Source organism: Notechis scutatus, chromosome 2 (genome assembly GCF_049901735.1).
Source record: "Notechis scutatus isolate UNSWTSFEM ecotype Mainland chromosome 2, rNotScu1.2, whole genome shotgun sequence".
In the NCBI taxonomy this organism is placed as follows: Eukaryota; Metazoa; Chordata; class Lepidosauria; order Squamata; family Elapidae; genus Notechis; species Notechis scutatus.
The window spans coordinates 21,042,882-21,061,370 of NC_142010.1; the positions used below are offsets into that span (position 1 = coordinate 21,042,882).

General features: G+C 43.5%; 1 protein-coding gene across 1 annotated transcript; it reads left to right on the forward strand.

Moving 5' to 3' along the window:
* The first annotated feature begins 2,215 nt into the window (after positions 1-2,215).
* On the forward strand, positions 2,216-17,134 carry LOC148131897 (uncharacterized). The gene is made up of 5 exons (XM_087954153.1): positions 2,216-2,290; positions 3,183-3,266; positions 5,133-5,343; positions 13,801-13,899; positions 15,929-17,134. The coding sequence occupies exons 1-5, from the start codon at positions 2,216-2,218 to the stop codon at positions 17,020-17,022; spliced, it is 1,563 nt and encodes a 520-aa protein (XP_087810279.1). The 3' UTR covers positions 17,023-17,134.
* Positions 17,135-18,489: the final 1,355 nt, after the last annotated feature.

Consider the following 18,489-nt stretch of genomic DNA (forward strand, 5'->3'; position numbering starts at 1 on the left):
GATAGATAGATAGATAGATAGATAGATAGATAGATAGATGATAGAGGATAAACTGAAAGATAGACAGAGAGACAGACAGATAGATGATAGATGATAGGTCGATAGGTAGGTAGGTAGGTAGGCAGACAGATAGGTAGGTGTAGATAATTAGATAAATAGATAATTAGATATAGATGATAGATAGATATAGATAATTAGATGAGAGATATAGATAATTAGATAGATAGATAGATAGATAGATAGATAGATAGATAGATAGATAGATAGATAGATAGATAGATAGATAGATAGATATAGAGGGAGATGATAGAGGATAAATAGATAGATGGTAGAGAGAGATAGACAGACACAGATAGATGATAGATAGGTAGACAGACAGACAGATAGGTAGATAGATATGTAGGGAGGGAGGTGAGGGAGGGAGAGAGAGAGAGAGAGAAAGATTTATCCCTTTCCTTCCCAACCCCAACCCCTTTTCCTGCCCTCTTGGATCTGCCGATCGTCCTGCGGGGTCGGACTTAATCCTCCTCATTGCTTCTGCGACACTTCGGGTTCCCCAGCGACGACGGCGCCCCGCCCGCGTCGAAGGGGAGCCGGAAGTTGCCTTCCTGCCACAGCCTGCCCGGCCTCTGCTCGTGCTAGGGATCGCGGGGCGAAGGTGGGCGCAGCAGCGGGAGGTTCTCGATGCCCCCGCCTCCCCCGTGTAAAAGAGACGACGGTTCCGTTCCTTAGCCCGATTTTGCAAGGCATCGCAGGCTCTCCGGAGGCACCGGAGCATGGGCAGCCCCCAGCTCTCCCCCCCATTCCCTTTGCCAAAACCTTGCTAATATACTAGGCTCGGCGCAAGAGAGCGGCGAGGGTGGGGGAGGGGCTCCCTTTGGACCCCGAGGATGGACTCTTCAAACCCATCATCCCCAGCCGGCGGGGAAGCGGAGGAGGGAAGGAAAGGAAGAAGGGAGGAAAGCCGCCCAGATGCAAAAAACCGCCATCCGGGGACGGGATCCTCCCTGCAAAACAGCCTCTAAAGGCTAAGCACCCCGGGCCATGTGCAGAGCGCCTCTAACTGAACCCCCTTTAAACAAGGACCTCTTGTTTGGTCGTGGGGTTTCCTTTGGGGTGCAGGGCTTTGAGCCCCTCCAGGCCAGGGTTAAAGAAGCGGGGGATAGTCAGAGGTGATTCTACCATCTCCATTCCGTAATCCATGTGTAAATCCACATAGTGGCCTGGTTAGACACCAGACCCCCCAGCTAGAGATTATCTGTCTGTCTCTCTGTCTATCTTGCATCTGCCTGTCTGTCTACCTATCTACTATCTATCTATCTATCTATCTATCTATCTATCTATCTATCTATCTATCTATCTATCTATCTATCTATCTATCTATCTATCTATCTATCTATCTATCTCTCTCTCTCTCTCTCTCTCTCTCTCTCTGTGTGTGTGTGTGTGTGTGTCTCTACCTACCTACCTATCATCTATCTATATGTATTATGTATTTGTCTGTCTGTCTGTCTATCATCTATCACTATGTATCTATCTACAGTATCTATCATCTATCATCTATATTTATCTACTGTATCTCTCCCTCCCTCCCTCCCTCCCTATCATCTATCTATATGTATTTATCTATGGTACCTATCATCTATCTATCTATCATCTATCTATATCTATCCATCCATCTATTACTGTATAGTAAGCTCTATCTAGATGTATCCATCTATATCCATTTATTTATCCATCCATCATCTATCATCTAAGTATCTATCTATCTATCTATCTATCTATCTATCTATCTATCTATCTATCTATCTATCTATCTATCTATCTATCTATCTCTATGTATCTATTTACAGTATCATCTATCTATCATCTATATTTCTCTACTGTATCTTTGTCACTCTCTCTGTCTCCCTACCTACCTACCTATCTATACGTATTTTACCTATAGTACTTATCATCTATCTATCTATCTATCTATCTATCTATCTATCTATCTATCTATCTATCTATCTATCTATCTATCCTTTATCTATCTATGCCCAGCAAGTGGGCTAGTTTTGAACCCAGGTTGTGCGAATGCAGGCTCTTCTTACAAGGCCTGACTGTGTGATGTCTCCCTCACCTGGAAGCCATCTTTCCCAGGTCTGGCTTCAGAGGTGCAAACTCCTCAAGAGGCTATGTCTGACTCTCTCTTCTCTCCTTTGCAGGTGGCACCATGGCTTTGGGGCCACAATCTGGGCTGGCTTTTCTGTGGGCTGCAGTGGAAACTTTGGCACCGCCACCATCAAAGGTAGGTTACGAGGCAGGAAGGAAAAGAAGATTCAAGAACAGGTAGTCCTCGACCTATGACCAAAAATTGAGCCCCAAATTTCTGTTGCTAAGTGAGTCCTGGGTTAAGTGAATTTCGGTCCGTTTTACGACCTTTTTTGCCTCAGTTGTTAAGTGAATCACTGCAGTGGATAAGTTAGAAACCTGGTTGTTAAGTGAATCTGGCGTCCCTGTTGATTTTGCTGTCGCAAAAGCAGATCACGTGACCCTGGGACACTGCAACCATCATAAATATGAGCCGATTGCCAAGCGCCTGAATTTTGATTATATGCCCCTGAGAAAGCCGCGACGGTCGTAAGTGTGAAAAACAGTCACGAGTCCCTTTTTTTCAGTGCTGTCGTAACTTCGACCTACCCGTAGTCCATCTCGGTTTGTGCAGCCTCTTCTTTAGTAAAGCAAGCATGTATTGGGCATATCACTAGACAGCCGAGTTACAAAAAGCCCTCAGCGCACGACAAACGATGTTTTGTCCCCAGTATTTTTTTCAAGGGACGCGGTGGCTCAGTGGCTAAGACGCTGAGCTTGTTGATCAGCGGTTCGAATCCCTAGCGCCGCGTAATGGAGTGAGCTCCCGTTACTTGTCCCAGCTTCTGCCCAACCTAGCAGTTCGAAAGCATGTAAAAATGCAAGTAGAAAAATAGGGACCACTTTGGTGGGAAGGTAACAGCATTCTGTGCTTAGTCTTGTTGTTTATTTAGTCATGTTAGTTAGAGCTGGAAACGACTAGCATGTATGTGCGAGGAGAACCTTTACCTTTTATGTAGTCTTTGATGCTTGTTCTTAACTCACAAAATGGGTGGGAGAAAGCTCCCTGTTCTTTTTGTCATTTTGATTCCTCTTGTGGAACTCTATAGACTTCATTGCATTGTCATGCCACCCTAACAGTAAAGATAACAGTCTTTGTTGACGTCAAGAATGGCCTCATGATGTTTATGAAAGTAAGAAGTCACCAGTATAGGAATAATATCAGTAGTAGAGAGATGAAGTATTTTGCTGTTTTGAAATTAGAAGAATGAAGGACGCAGTGGCTCAGTGGCTAAGATGCTGAGCTTGTGGATCAGAAATGGTCAGCAGTTTGGCGGTTCGAATCCCTAGCACCGCGTAACAGAGTGAGCTCCCGTTACTTGCCTCAGCTTCTGCCCAACCTAGCAGTTCAAAAGCATGTAAAAATGCAAGTAGAAAAATAGGGATCACTTTGGTGGGAAGGTAACAGCGTTCCGTGCACCTTCGGCATTTAGTCATGCCGGCCACATGACACAGAGACATCTTTGGACAGCGCTGGCTCTTCAGCTTTGTAACGGAGATGAACAGCGCCCTCTAGAGCCAGAAACGACTAGCATGTATGTGTGGGGGAACCTTTACCTTTACCTATTTTTTTCAAAGGTGTATCTTTTTACTTTACCTTTACCTATTTTTTTCAAAGGTGTATCTTTTTAACAAGGGGAGGGAACTCTGCACATGCTCTGAAGCACCCCCTTCAAATGAAACTGTGGGAGAGTCTCCCCCTCATTATCTCAGCATTCCCCACTGGCACCCCTTTTCCCTTTCTCTGTGTTTGCCCCCAAAATAACAGAGCACTCAAGATCCCATCTTGAGACGTACTCCTTGGATTTGAAGAACCTGAGGTGCCCAAACGTCCTTCCAGACCTTGTATTTTCAAGGTCACCCCATGTTTTCTCCTTTTTTTTTCTGCAAATAAACCCAACCTATTCTGTCCTTTTAATTCTTTATAGTGGTCTTCTGAGGGGACATAAAGCTTTTTCATTTTTGTTTTAAATTTAAATAATAAGAACATTACATAGCTATTTGTCTATGGAGATTCTCAGTCATCCAGGTCATGGTTGTCCCAAAGGTACTTTTTTCAAGAGGAAACTTGACTTTCTGGTTTTTGTTTGAAGACTTTTCACTTCTCATGCAAGCAGTTCATCAGAGCTGAAGAAGTTTCTTGGATGAGAAGCGAAACTTCTTCAAAGAAAAACCCAGTTGCCTCTTGAAAAAAAGCCTCCCCGGGCTCCGGAGGCTCTTTGGAAGCCGTAAACGGGCCCATTTCTGGCCTTCCCAAACTTCTGGGAGGTCAGTTTTTCGCCCTCCCCGAGCCTCTGCGTGCACCCTGCACTTATCTGCTTCCAAAACATGGGGACTTCTGGGAGGGGCAGGGTGGGATGGGTGGGGCCAGCTAGGAGTGGGATTTGGGGGTTCTCCGAACTACACAGAATCTTATCTAGGAGCTCTCTGGAACCCCTGCAAACCGCCAGCAGCCCACCCCTGGCCTTGACAGTATTGAGGAAATTATTTGTTTAGCAGAGAGATGGCATTCGGGGGAAAACTGTCCTTGTGTCTAGTTGTTCTGGTGTGCAGTGTTCTATAGCGTCGTTTTGAGGATAGAACTTGAAACAATTTATGTCCGGGATGTGAGGGGTCTGTAGATATTTTCACAGCCCTCTTTTTGACTCGTGCAGTATACAGGTCCTCCATGGAAGGCAGGTTGGTAGAAATTTTTTCCCTGCAGTTTTAATGATCTGTTCAAATCTGTGTCTGTCTTGTTGGGTTGCAGAGCCAAACTAGACAGTTATAGAAGTGCAGATACACATGGAACATCCACAGTTTCTGGAAGCAAATGGTTCCACTGGCTAATTGTTCTCACTGTTTGGTTTGTTTGTTTCCTTTGAGGTGGGCCAGAGAAAGAGCATCGGGCCCAAAGCCTCTCTGGACCTTTTCCAGCTGAGGATTAGATGTGAATTGGTTTCCCTGGTCTTAAATCTTCCAGCATGATGCTTACTTCCTGCTTCTTATTTTGGTTTCAGCACCCTACTGAAGTTCTTCTGGAGAAGGTGCCGTGGTCCCACCTGCACTTCCATCCAGGTTGTGACTTGGGCTTTCTCTTTCAAGCTGTTGTGTCCTTCAAAGATGTGGCTGTGTATTTCACAGAGGAGGAATGGGCCCTGCTGGATCGGAACCAAAGGATCTTGTACAGGGAAGTTATGCTGGAGACGTACGGGATCGTGACCTCACTTGGTGAGTCTCTGTTAAGGTATTGTTAAGGTATTGAGAACAGCTGTTGTAAGGCTGATGCAATGAGGATGAATCTGCATGGTTATTACCCCTTTAAGACTGAGGATTGGGCCAAGGAAAAGGGACCAGTTCAGCCAACAGCAGCCAGAATTTATTTCAAGTGCCAGTCTAAACATTATTTTGTTAGTAGATGTGGTCCTCAGCTTATACAGAATAACGAAGTTGGAAGGGACCTTGTAGGTCATCTAATCCAACCCCCTGCTCAAGCAGGAGACCCTATACCCATGATGGCGAACCTATGGCAGGTGTGCCGGAAGTGTCATCAGAACCATTTCGGCCGGCACGTGAGAGGTCACCCAAAACAGTCCCACTGCGCATGCACATGCGTGCCCCCTGCCAGCCAACTGATTGTCAGGTATCTGCCGTGCAGACTCAGGAGTAAGGCTGCAAGGTAATGGCCCCTCCCTTAAGAGATAAAAGCCAGCTGAGAAACCGGAGTTCTTTGCAGGAAGCAAAGAAGTTTTTGCATCCAAGCCTTGTGGATGTTTAGACTATCTTAGTTTGTGTTCAGAGACTTTTTGTGTTTGAAATATTTCTTGGCAACTTTATCTAGTGTTCTTGGCAGCCTTGCACAACTTTGGTAAGGCTCATTCTTATCAGAGACAATTAGTTTGAAACAGCCTTTTAACCGTGAAAGAACGGAATTCGTAAAGAATCATTAAAAGGTTTTGCTATTACCTCTGTTTGGTGTTTGTTTCCTTGGAACAAGGTTTGGGTCAGAACACCCGCCGGTGGCTAGCGGAGCTGGCAGAAGAGTCAGACAGTGAGGAGATTGGGGAGGAACATGGGCCAGTCCTGGAGGCTGAGGAAGGCTCGGACAAGGGCTCTGCATCAGAGGCAGAGATGGGGCCAGGGCCGTCTGACAGTCTTCAGCTGCCTTTGGAGTCAGACAGTAGTGAGGCAGGGGAGCAGCTGGAGCTGGTTCCCGGTCTGCGCATGCGCAGCGCTGCCAAGAGAAAACAATTACAAACTAAGGGTCGATGTGTGAGTAAGGCCACAGGTGGACGGTGAATGGTCCATAGGGATTAAAAGGAGCAAAAAGGGAGGAGGCTTTTGTAGGAAACAATTCGTTCATTACACCAGTGTGAAGATCTGTCTGTGCATCTCAGAGACTCTGTGCCGAGCCCTTCCTTGTCAACACTGCGTTTGAAAATATTTACTTGGCAGCTCTCCAGACTAAATAAGGTCTGTGCTCCTAAATACACCCTTGAAAGACTGTTTGCCAGGCCTTTGGCTGAATGCGAATGCCAGAAATTCACCTTCGTTTAATAAGAGGGGTTTTGCTGGGACAAAAAGTGTGCTTAGTGCTTTTTTCGGAAGCCAGAACATTCCCCATTCCCCACAGCTACAACCAGCCCTACTGTGGCAGCCCTGAAGGTGCTCCAAAATGGCTTCAGAGTTGACATCCAGATCAGTAGCAGTTCAGTCTCTTCTTAAAAGCCTCCAGTGGTGGAGCTGCCACAACATGTCACAGGATCATGGGGTCGCTGCGACAATTGAAGCGAGGTGGAAGATGGCGGCGGCGAGGTGGTGAGGAGCGCGGCCGGAGGGAGGTTTGAAGGGCCGCAACGAGAGGGGCTGGTTTGTCGCCTGGTTTAAACGGCATTTTTAATGAAAGAAAGTAGTCTGTAAAACAACTTGGGGGAAAAAGACAAGACAGAACACCAGAACGGCGCCGCCTGCATGAAGCCTCTTTGCAGCCGACCCTGAGCGAGCGGTCCGGGAATCCCATCTTGAGCGGGCTTCCTTTTGTTGGGTAAGGCGATCGAGCGATCGGCTGGGATCTAGCGGGCGGCCTGGCGAGCGCGCGCGCTTGGAGAGCCTCTGCAGCCCCGAGACGCTCCGAAAAACTTTCTTCGCCGAGGCTTTCTTGGAGAAGTCCCATTTTCCGGTTGCTAAAGGCAGAGGACAGAGCTTCCATTTGCGGGGCCACCTGAAAAGCCGATCTGACCCGTGGGGGAGGAAAAGCGCGAGGGGTTCCCAGCGAGGGGATTTTGCATTTCTTGGACCTCCGAGTTCTTTGCTGCTTCTCCCCGGGAAGGAGGCGATTTCTTCGGCGCTGAGCCCGTCGCGGCGCGGAAAGGAAACAGCCCCAGAGGGGAAAGTGAAAGTGCCGGAAACGATCGGGAAGGGCCGGCAGAATCATCTCCCCAAGAGAAAGTGAGGACTGCAGGCGCGATCTCTGCTTGGCGCCCTCGGGACTCAGACTCGAATAGAACTAGTTTAGAGTAAATGTTTGGCGGATTGCTGGCCTTTCAAAAGATACAAAGATTCGTTCGTGGCACAAAGCGAGCGTTCTCACGACCCGCGAAAGAGCGCTAACAAACAGCCTGGAGGCGCAAAGGCAAGCGGGCAAGGGCCATCTCATTCATCAAGGGAAAACAAAAACAAATAGTTTCTTGTGAGCTGTTCAATCTTTCCTTCACTCAGATAAAAACCCTTGGATCATTGTGTTACAACTTCCTGTTTACAGAGTAATAGCGATCTGCTTTTCAAACAGCGATAAATTCCTCCCATCCAGCTGCCAGTTAAACAATTAACCCGTTCCTTGCAGACTCTTAATACTACCTCATTACCTCAAATCTTACAACTTTTCTACCTCATCAGCTATATCAACGATTAGATAATCAATTTCTATAAAATATTTTATTAATGGTTTAACAGATTTATTGTTTTTAATTGATTAGTGTGATTAGAGTGTTTAGTGCAAATAGTGTGATTACTGACTAGTTTAAAAGATCAAAATTCATGTAATTTAATTGAATAGCAAAATCATTGATCTAGTGAATTTAAATGAACAGTGTGGTTAATGATTAGTGTAATTAATTGATTAATGATTAGAGTAATTAACTATTCAGGCTGATTGTTGCTCAGGAATATTATCTGACTTGAGAGATTACTGCAATTGATTGTTTGATATAATATTGGCTATATAGATTACCCAAAATTGTTCCTCTAATTAATTCAATCAACGTACTATTTTAACAATCCTACCATGCCAAAAGAAAATCCTACGTCAAACCACAACCTAAAGAGAAGATGATCCCCACCAATGAACCACAAGACTCCTGCACATGCCTTAAATGCTACAAAAATCTAAAGGATAATGAAAACTCCATCAAATGTTCTCTGTGTAAAAATACACTCATCATGACTGCTTGGGATTACCTGAGCAGATGATTCAATACCTAAAATCATCCAATGAGTTTCCACATATCTGCAAATCATGCAGACCCAAACTGGATCTGTCTGAAAGAGTTGATACCATTGAAACCATTGAAACATCCCCTACCATCGAAACCATTACAACATCCCTCAACATCATAGTAGCATCCCTGGACGCCGTAAAAGAAAGAATATCCAACCTTGAAAAAAAGGACACAACGCAAAAACCTGAACATCCAATAGCTACTAACCACATCTCTACCAATCAACCACAATCCAATCCACAACCCAATCCACAAATAAACACAACCCAGACAAATATTGATATCCCAATTCTCATCAGAGAAGCCGTTGAGCGTGAACGGAAACGCCCAAACGCCATCTTATTTGGTCTAGAAGACATCAATGTCAATGATGACATCACAACTGTCCGAAACATCATCAGAAATTATCAAGCATCAACCATCTCCGCTGATGAAATACTTGACATTTCCCGCATTGACCGAGAGCTCAAAAATAGAGATGGCTCTGTGGCCCCACGCTTGTGCAGGGTCATTTGCAAAAATGAATCAAGCAAACGTAAATTCATTTATACTATAAACTCACTCGCCAAAACCAACACCATCCATAAGAACCTCCGTTGCCGCCCTGACCTAACCATACAGCAACGTGCCCGCTCCCGTGCACTCCGCATCGAACTCAAAAACCGTCTAGACAATGGAGAGAAGGACCTGTACATTGACTACCATGCTGACTGTATCAAAAGTAAACCACTCAACCCAATACTCAGCTTTTACCCTCAACCACAACCCTACCTCAACCCATCCACCATCACCCAAGACTAGGCACGCACGCCCCCAACTACCTCAATTCCAACTACTGCCGGCCTTAAATGCAAACTACTCAATGCAAGAAGCCTCGTGAATAAAATACCTGAATTTCTCTTCCTCCTAAATATGGCTAACTTCGACATTATATTTGTCTGTGAAACATGGCTCAATGCATCTCTCCCCGACTCCATTACCACAGTAAGAGACTATCATGTTTACAGATCAGATCGTGAAAATCGTCGAGGAGGTGGAGTTGCTATATTCTATAAAAATCCTTACATCTAAAAATATCCAAGTTACCCAGGAGTTTGCCCTTCCTGAAACCATCATCTGTGAACTATCCTCAAATATCACAATTCGATTCTTACTATGTTACAGAGCACCTGATTATGACATCGAACATGTAAACAAGCTAAATACATTACTAACATGGGCTGCATCCTGCCCATACCCTTTTATCCTTCTTGGTGATTTCAATCTACCTCATATTAACTGGACCCTAAATGATTGTACAACTGAAATCATACACACAACCTTCTACAATGCTATTACAAATCTGGGACTGGAACAACTAGTAACCAACAACACTAGACTAAACAACTGCCTCGATCTCATCTTCTGCAACAGTTTGAACCTAATCTACGGAATACAATCTAAAGAACCCTTTTCCAGTAGTGACCACAATATGATCGACTTTTGTCTCAACATACATCCACACAAAAATCACCACAATGATGTAATCCCCTATTGTAACTTCAAAAAGGCAACTATGATCTTATAGACAACGATCTCTCATCCCTTGATTGGCAATCTCTATTCACTGGATGCAATACCGTTGAAGACCATTATAACATATTTTTACTTGAAGTCAAAAGAGTCATCAAACTATATGTACCAACAACAACTCCCAAAACAAAACAAAAAAGCAGATTACCCATATCAATAAGGAAACTTCAATCCAAAAAGAGATCACTCTGGCGGAAAAACAAATCTGGTCACGTTGCCAATTTCAAAAACCGATACAAAAATCTATGCCACCAGATAAAGACCGAATGCACCAATTATCACATTAAACAAGAGGAAAACCTTCTAAGCACCAATTCCACCGCGCTTTTTACAATTTTGTAAACAACAAACTAAAAGACTCAAGGTCCATCCCTCCCTTGATAGGACCTGATGGTAAAGACTGCAACGACGACACCATTAAAGCCAACATCTTTAACACATTCTTCGGCTCAGTATTTGTAAACAGCAATGGATCATGCCCAATATTTCCTAGCCGTACCACAGATAACAACAATGATCTATTACATATCGATTTCACAGAAGACAATGTTGAAAAAGCAATACGCAACCTAAAACCATCTCTATCTATTGGACCGGATGGAATATGTGCCTACTTCTTAAGAAAGCTATCCACTGCCATAGCCAAACCTCTAAGCATAATCTTTGAAAAATCTTTCAGAACCAGCTCCTTGCCTAACCTATGGTCACAAGCCACAGTCATCCCCATCTTCAAAAAGGGAGACCCAAGCCTAGTTGAAAACTACAGGCCAATCTCCTTATGCTGCGTCACCTGTAAAGTCATGGAATCAATTATTAACCAATCCATCATCCTTCACTTAGAGACAAATAACCTACTCTCCAATAAACAATTTGGTTTCAGGAAAAACTATCCTGTAATCTGCAACTCTTACACTGCAAAAACATATGGACGACACAACTCGACCAGGGCAAAACAATAGACGCAATCTACATAGACTTCTGTAAAGCCTTTGATTCAGTGGTACACGACAAACTACTCCTAAAAATAAAATCCTATGGTATCTCTGGACAACTGAATAACTGGATAGAAGCATTCCTGTCAAACAGACAACAAATGGTCAAAATCGGGAGCGTCCTATCAAATCCAGTACCTGTCAATAGTGGTGTTCCCCAAGGCAGTGTTCTAGGACCAACTCTCTTCATACTCTACATAAACGACCTCTGTGATCATATTAAGAGCAATTGCGTTCTCTTCGCTGATGATGTAAAACTGTTCAATACCACAGACAATACTGCTACCCTACAAAAAGATCTTGACTATGTATCCGAATGGTCAAACAAATGGCAACTTCAAATCTCAACAAATAAATGCTCTGTCTTACATATTGGCAAAAAAATCAGAAAATAAAATACAAGCTGAATAGTCAAGATCTTGTTGATGACCCAAGCTCTGTAAAGGACCTTGGAATACTCACCTCTAATGATCTAAGTGCTAGAGCACACTGCAACTACATAGCCAAAAAGGCATTAAGAGTTGTTAACCTAATCCTACGTAGCTTTTTCTCTGGTAATATCACACTACTAACCAGAGCATACAAAACATTTGCTAGACCAATACTCGAATACAGTTCATCAGTCTGGAACCCACACTACGTATCTGATATTAAGCACAATTGAGAAAGTCCAGAAATATTTCACAAGAAGAGTTCTCCACTCCTCTACTCGCTGTAGAATACCCTATGCCACCAGACTTGAAATTCTAGAACTAGAAAACCTTGAATTACGCCGTCTTCGGTCTGACTTAAGCATGGTATACAAAATCATACATTGCAATGTCCTACCTGTCAATGAATACTTCAGCTTCAACCATAACAACACAAGAGCACACAATAGATACAAACTCAAAGTAAACCGCACCAAACTTGATTGCAGGAAATACGACTTCAGCAATAGAGTGGTCAATGTCTGGAATACTCTACCCGACTCTGTAGTTTCTTCCCCAAACCCCAAAAACTTTAACCTTAGACTGTCTACTATTGACCTCACCCCTTTCCTAAGAGGTCTGTAGGGGGCGTGCATAAGCGCACCAACGTGCCTACCGTCCCTGTCCTATTGTTTCTCTTATTCTTTTATTTTTCTTATATGTAACCATTTCATGTATTCACAACTATGTATACATTTATACTTATTATCTTGTAAACAATTGGCAAATCAAATAAATAAATAAATAAATAAAATTGTAAGCACGAGGATCAGTTGTAAGTCACATTTTCAGCGCCATTGTCCCTTTAAACAGTCACTAAATAAATGGTCATAAGTTAAGGATTACCTGTATTGTAGAGCGACCATCCTTATACGGTCTAGATGAAGCTGCTGCATTGTAAAATGTCTTTGGAACAGCTTGATCTGGGCCTCGCACTTTTCAAAATCATGTTCTTCCTTACCACAGTGTGTGTGTTTCATCCTTTTCAACTGAAGGCCCCTTGTGATAAAAATAAAAAAAGAGCTGGAGACACGTGAACAATATAGAAGAGCTTTATTATGAAGCTTTTGCAAAAGGGAATTCTGCTCATGGCAGAAGACATTTTCCCCAGGAGGGCTGGGGTTTATATATAGGTTCAAATATACAGCCTCTGCCCCTTTCCTGGGTTCACAGTCTATCCAAGCTATGTATCTCCCTGCACCACACCCATATTATTGTAGCGTAACACCTGTTTCCTTGTCCTTGGAAACTACCCTCGTTCTCCTGGCTTTTTCTTCCTGTGATGTTCCTGTTATGACCATCTGTAATACAATATCCTTATGCCAAAAAATATAGGCCCATGTTCTAGCCAGAAGCCTTATATTTACTTTAGAACATAACAAGTTATAAAACAGTACATGTTTATTAGATATATAACATCCAATAATCATTTCATAGTTCAAATATCAGATAAGTATGGCTTCCCTTCTGTTCTTCTTTTTCACAGGTGTAACTCATAATATGTAATTTCTACATATCACGTTCCTTCTACATCAGGGGTGTCAAATTCACGACAACATGTTGTCACGTGACATATCGCAACTTTCCCTCCCTTCGCTAAACCAGGGGTGGGCGTGGCCAGCGCTTGACAGATCTGGCCTGCAGGCCGTGAGTTTGACACCTCTGCTCTCCATGGTTTTCTTCACTTTCCCCCACTAGCAGAAGCTCCTGAACAGACGCCACAAGACAAAGACGCAGAAAGGTCTCACCTTCCCAAAACTGAAGATCTCCTTAAGGGGAGAGGTCTCTCTGGGGGAGGAAAATGAGCAAAATGATCTTCTTCCACCAGCCAAGACATTGGAAGAAGAAGCATAGGTGGTGTCAGCTCTAAACTAGATTTTGGGCCCCAGTGTTGCTCTTCAGGTCAACCTAATGAAGTTTAGAATGTCTCTTGCTTCTTGGGAGCAAAGGGGCTGTCTGAGGAAGTCTAAATCAGGGGTCTCCAACCTTGACAACTTTAAGACTTGTGGACTTCAACTCCCAGAGTTCCTCAGCCAGCAAAGCTCTAGGAGAACTCTAGGAGTTGAACTCCACAAGTCTTAAAGTTGCCAAGATTGGAGATCCCTGGTCTAAATATTTTGTATTTGGAAGTTAGCAACTTGTTTGTTTCCTCCAAAGAATTTCCCAAACCTGAGATCCAATCCTGGATGGAAGAAGGAGAAGATCTACTTGTCCAACAGGACAAGGAAGGAGAAAGATCAGCAGGAATCTGTTCAGGTGAGTGATAAGGAAATTAGATGGGGCTGGATGTGGGTTTAATTTTTCACCTCCCGAGAGGGATTGGTCCTGAGTTAGGTTGCCAGTTTATTCTCATTTGGATCACTCGTTCCTTCTTTTTCTGTGTAAGAACTTATATGGGATGTAAAAAGTGATTCCATCCCTTATGGGCTTGTGGACAGCTGAGACCTCAAAAGTTTTGAGAACAATCTTTAGGGAATGTCCCACTTTACAGAAGACCTGGAAACTGACACCAGATGTTTGAGGTTATGACAATGTCAGCGTTGCAGGAAACCTCCACTCCAAACAATAATTTTGAGACAAACATCTCCTCCAAAGTTCTGTTTTATTTGGATAATAAACTGGCACATCTGGGGAATCCTGAATCTGAAAGTTCTGGGTTTCCTTGCAATAAGTAAAAACTACAAATCCACCCCCTACACTCATCATTGCATCACATGTCCCAATCACCATCCATCCCAGCTTGAGACATCCTCTCAACCAGGTGCAGAAATAACCTTGACTTAAAAGAAGAATGCTATTATGTCTAACCACATACACTCCAAGAAATTCCCCCCTCCCGTTTTCCCAGGCTCAAGAATGTGGCAGTGTGGAAGCATCTGGTGCTAATATGGCTTCCAAAGCTGACAGACAATATTTCATAGGGGAAAAAAATGAAATCCACAAAAGGAGGAAAGATTCATTAGGATCCAGCAAATGTCAGAAAGGCCTGGGCAAGATTTTATCTTCTTCAGACTGGTATCACCACAAAAGATGTTGGAAGAGATGGCCAAGTTCCGATATCAACACCAGGCTTTTCCTGACATTTTGGAAGGATATGAGTTAGTGGATTTCAGAGAAGGGGAAATTTTGACTATTTCAAAAGTGGCAAAAAGTGATTGAATGTGGAACCAGTAACTGAGAGAGGTGATCAGCTCCCTTTCTTGTCTGTGTTCAAGAAGAAACATCCATCAGGGATGCCTTAATTATGGATTTCTGCCTTGAAGGGGTTGGACTGCATGACTTTAGGAGTCCCTTCCAATTTTAGAATTTTATAGATTCACAGAATGTCTGCCTAATCATTTTATTTCAGATAACAGAATAACTGTCAGGATTCCGGCAGTTACCCCCATTTAAATCATGAGTCTTGAGCAAAACTTCAAAAGGATTTATTGGGAGTTAAAATGTCCGGCACTGCCTGGGTGTAGCCGACTCTGAGGCACATCATTCATTGTCACCCTTGACCCTGGTTTTCCCCCACCCCCTGGTTGTATCTTAATTCATATTCTTCAATGGGGTACATCCATAGCCAAGAGTCATGCTCTCCAGTTAGAATTTTGCACGGCAGAAACTTCAGTCACCTAGTTACTATCTTTGAAAACTATTTATGAAATGCACTTTCAGTTTGCAAGCTGCCGCACTGTTCCCCCACTCCCTTTCTGTTGGCAACTCTAAAAAGACCATAGAAATATTTTATGAGTTGACATTAAAAGAGTTCGAAGGGACCTTGGAGGTCTTCTAATCCAATCTTCTGTTCAAGTAGGAGGACCTATACTATTTCAGACAAATTGTTGTCCAATCTCTTTCTTAAAAACCTCCAGTGATGAAGCACCCACAACATCTGAAGGCAAGTTGTTCCACTGGTTAATTGTTCTCTCTCAGGAAATTCCTCCTTAGTTCTAGGTTGCTTCTCTCCTTGATTAATTTCCATCCAGTATTTCTTGTCGTGCCTTCAGGTGCTTTGGAGCAGGGGTCTCCAACCTTGGCAACTTTAAGGCTCATGGACTTCAACTCCCAGAACTCTGGGAGTTGAAGTTCACAACTCTTAAAGTTGCCAAGGTTGGAGACCTCTGCTTTGGAGAATAGGTTGGCATCCTCTTCTTTAAGGCAGGCCCTTAGATATTGGAACACTGTTATCATATATTTGCAATTGCCTAACAATTTACAAGAATGACTAATTGAGTACATTTGTTCCATTTTTCTGTTTCATTTGTAATCTAGTCTTTTCTCTGTCTTTCTGTCGGAGCAGGTTTGGTGATGGAAGATTCCCCTGCTGAAGAGCTGTGCTACACCTCATCAAGAATTGTCAAAGATGAAGAGCAGGAAGAGATCGCTGGTGATCTCAAGGGATCACTGGGACAAGAAGGGCAAAAAGCAGAAACTTTGAGGAATCTGTCTATCTTCCGGACAGAAGATAGTTGTCAAAAACTAATCCAGAAAGAAGACGAAAAAAATAAAAAACCTTCAGGTAGTAGGGCATTAATCCCTAAGTTCAAACTTGAATTGTACCACAGAAGTTATACAGGGGAGAAACTCTATCAACGTTCAGGATGGACAAAGAGCTCAAACCTTCTTTTGCATAAAAAAATCCATCCAAGTGAGAAATCAGATAATTGCTCGGAGCATGGGAAGAACTTCCTTCAGATAGGTGATCTTTTGCCGTGTCAAAGAATTTACGGAGAAGATAAATTATTTCAGTGCTCGGAGTGTGGAAGTCAATTCAACCAGAGCGCCTCTCTGACCCGACATCAGCGATTACACACGGAAGGAAGACCCTACCGATGCTTGGAGTGTGGAATGAGTTTTGGTCAGAACACGTCCCTTCACACTTGGGAAAAACTGTACAAATGCGCGGAGTGCAGGAAGAGCTTTAGCCACCCTGCACTCTTGAGTCGGCATACAAAAATCCACTCAGGAAAGAAGCCATACCTATGCTTGGAGTGTCCCAAGACGTTCAACACGAACGCCGGTTTGGTTTCTCACAAGAGAATTCACACGGGGGAAAAACCGTATGCGTGTTTGGAGTGTGGGAAATGCTTCCGGCAGAGAACACACCTGACAACCCACCGAAGGACCCACACTGGGGAGAAGCCGTACAAATGCTTCGAGTGTGGAAGGAGCTTCAGTCAGAGCTCTCACCTTACTTTGCACCGACGCACTCACACGGGAGAGAAACCATACCAGTGCTTTATGTGCGAGAAGACGTTCAGCAACAGGACCTACCTTAATTGTCACGAAAGGACCCACACGGGAGAGAAACCTTACAAATGCCTGGAGTGTGGAAGGAGCTTCAGTCAGAGCAGCAGTCTTAGGGTCCATAAAAAGATTCACCGAGGGGGGTGAAACCGTACGCGTGCTTTGGATGCCAAAAGAGCTATACGTGTAAGAAAAAAAACAACTTCTCCTCAGAGAATCCACAGAGAGAGAAACTCTATCATAGAATAGAATAGAATAGAATAGAATAGAATAGAATAGAATAGAATAGAATAGAATAGAATAGAATAGAATAGAATTCTTTATTGGCCAAGTTTGATTGGACAAGGAATTTATCTTGGTGCAAATGCTCTCAGTGTACATAAAAGAAAAGATACATTCGCCAGGAGTCAAGAATCATAAGATACAACGCTTAGTGATAGTCATGGGGTACAATAAGCAATCAAATCATACTAGGAAAGAGTCAATATAAATCGTAAGGGTACAAGCGACAAAGTTACCATCATGCAGTCATAGGTGGGAGGAGATGGGTGAAAGGAAGAATGGGAGGATTAATATTAATAGTAATAATCAGTCCTTGGAGCGCAAAAGAGCATTCGAAGAAATGCACCTTCTGAATCCTGAAACAAATTCAGACCGTACAAACTTCAAAAGAGTTCAGAAACGGCAATGAAATTGAGATGGGGCATCTGGGCAGCAGGTCAAAAAAGTCAAGATGGAGATTGAAAATCCATGCTCAAAGCCCTGTCTCTTAGTCTGCGCATCGTATGCACCATATAACAAAATAACAGAGGATTTTATAGATTCACAGAATATAAATAAATTCTAGGCATCGGGGATGTCTTAATTATGGATTTCTGCATTGAAAGGGTTGGACTTCCTGGTTTCAGGAGTCCCTTCCAGCTCTGGAATTTTATAGATGCACAGAATGAGTTGGTTGTCCAATCTCTTCTTAAAAACCTCCAAAACTTCTGTAGGCAAGTCATTCTACTGTTTAATTGTTCTGTCAGGAAATTTCTCCTTAGTTCCAGGTTGCTTCTCTCCTTGATGAGTTTCCATCCGTTGTTTCTCGTCCTGCCCTCAGGTTGTTGGTTTTTTTTGGAGAATACTCTCTTCTTTATGGCAGCCCCTCAGATATTTGAACAGTGATATCATGTCACCCTTAGGCCTTCTCTTCACTAAACTAGATATACCGAATTCTAGACACACCCAATTCCTGCAACTGTTCTTCATATGTCTCCAGTCCCCTAATCATTGTAGTTGCTCTTCTCTACACTTTTTCTATCATAGGCACAGCTGCCATCTTGATTTTTTTAACCCTTCTGCAATTCTAAGATTCACTTTTTAGAGATCAGAGACTGTTCCAATGATAGCTTTATGAACCATTGTAATAATTCATATATTAATGGATTGTGCTTGCAGAGTTTCGGTTTGTCGGCCGCGAGCGGTAGGGATTCGCGAAGCTGCGCGATCCTGCCGCGCTAGCGTTTTGGGGCTCCGACCGGACGGGTGCGGAGCAAGGCTGCCCTGCAGGGGTAGCTGAAGGTAAGGGGATCCGGAGGAAGGGTCTGGGGTGTTGCAGACCCCCTCCCTGGC

Excerpts from the sequence above, each read along its gene's own strand:
- LOC148131897 (XM_087954153.1), top strand. The coding sequence starts at position 2,216 with ATGGCTTTGGGGCCACAATCTGGGCTGGCTTTTCTGTGGGCTGCAGTG. Across the intron at positions 3,267-5,132 it reads GCCTCATGATGTTTATGAAA|CACCCTACTGAAGTTCTTCT; the intron begins GTAAGAAGTCAC and ends TTTTGGTTTCAG. Across the intron at positions 5,344-13,800 it reads CGGGATCGTGACCTCACTTG|AATTTCCCAAACCTGAGATC; the intron begins GTGAGTCTCTGT and ends TTTCCTCCAAAG.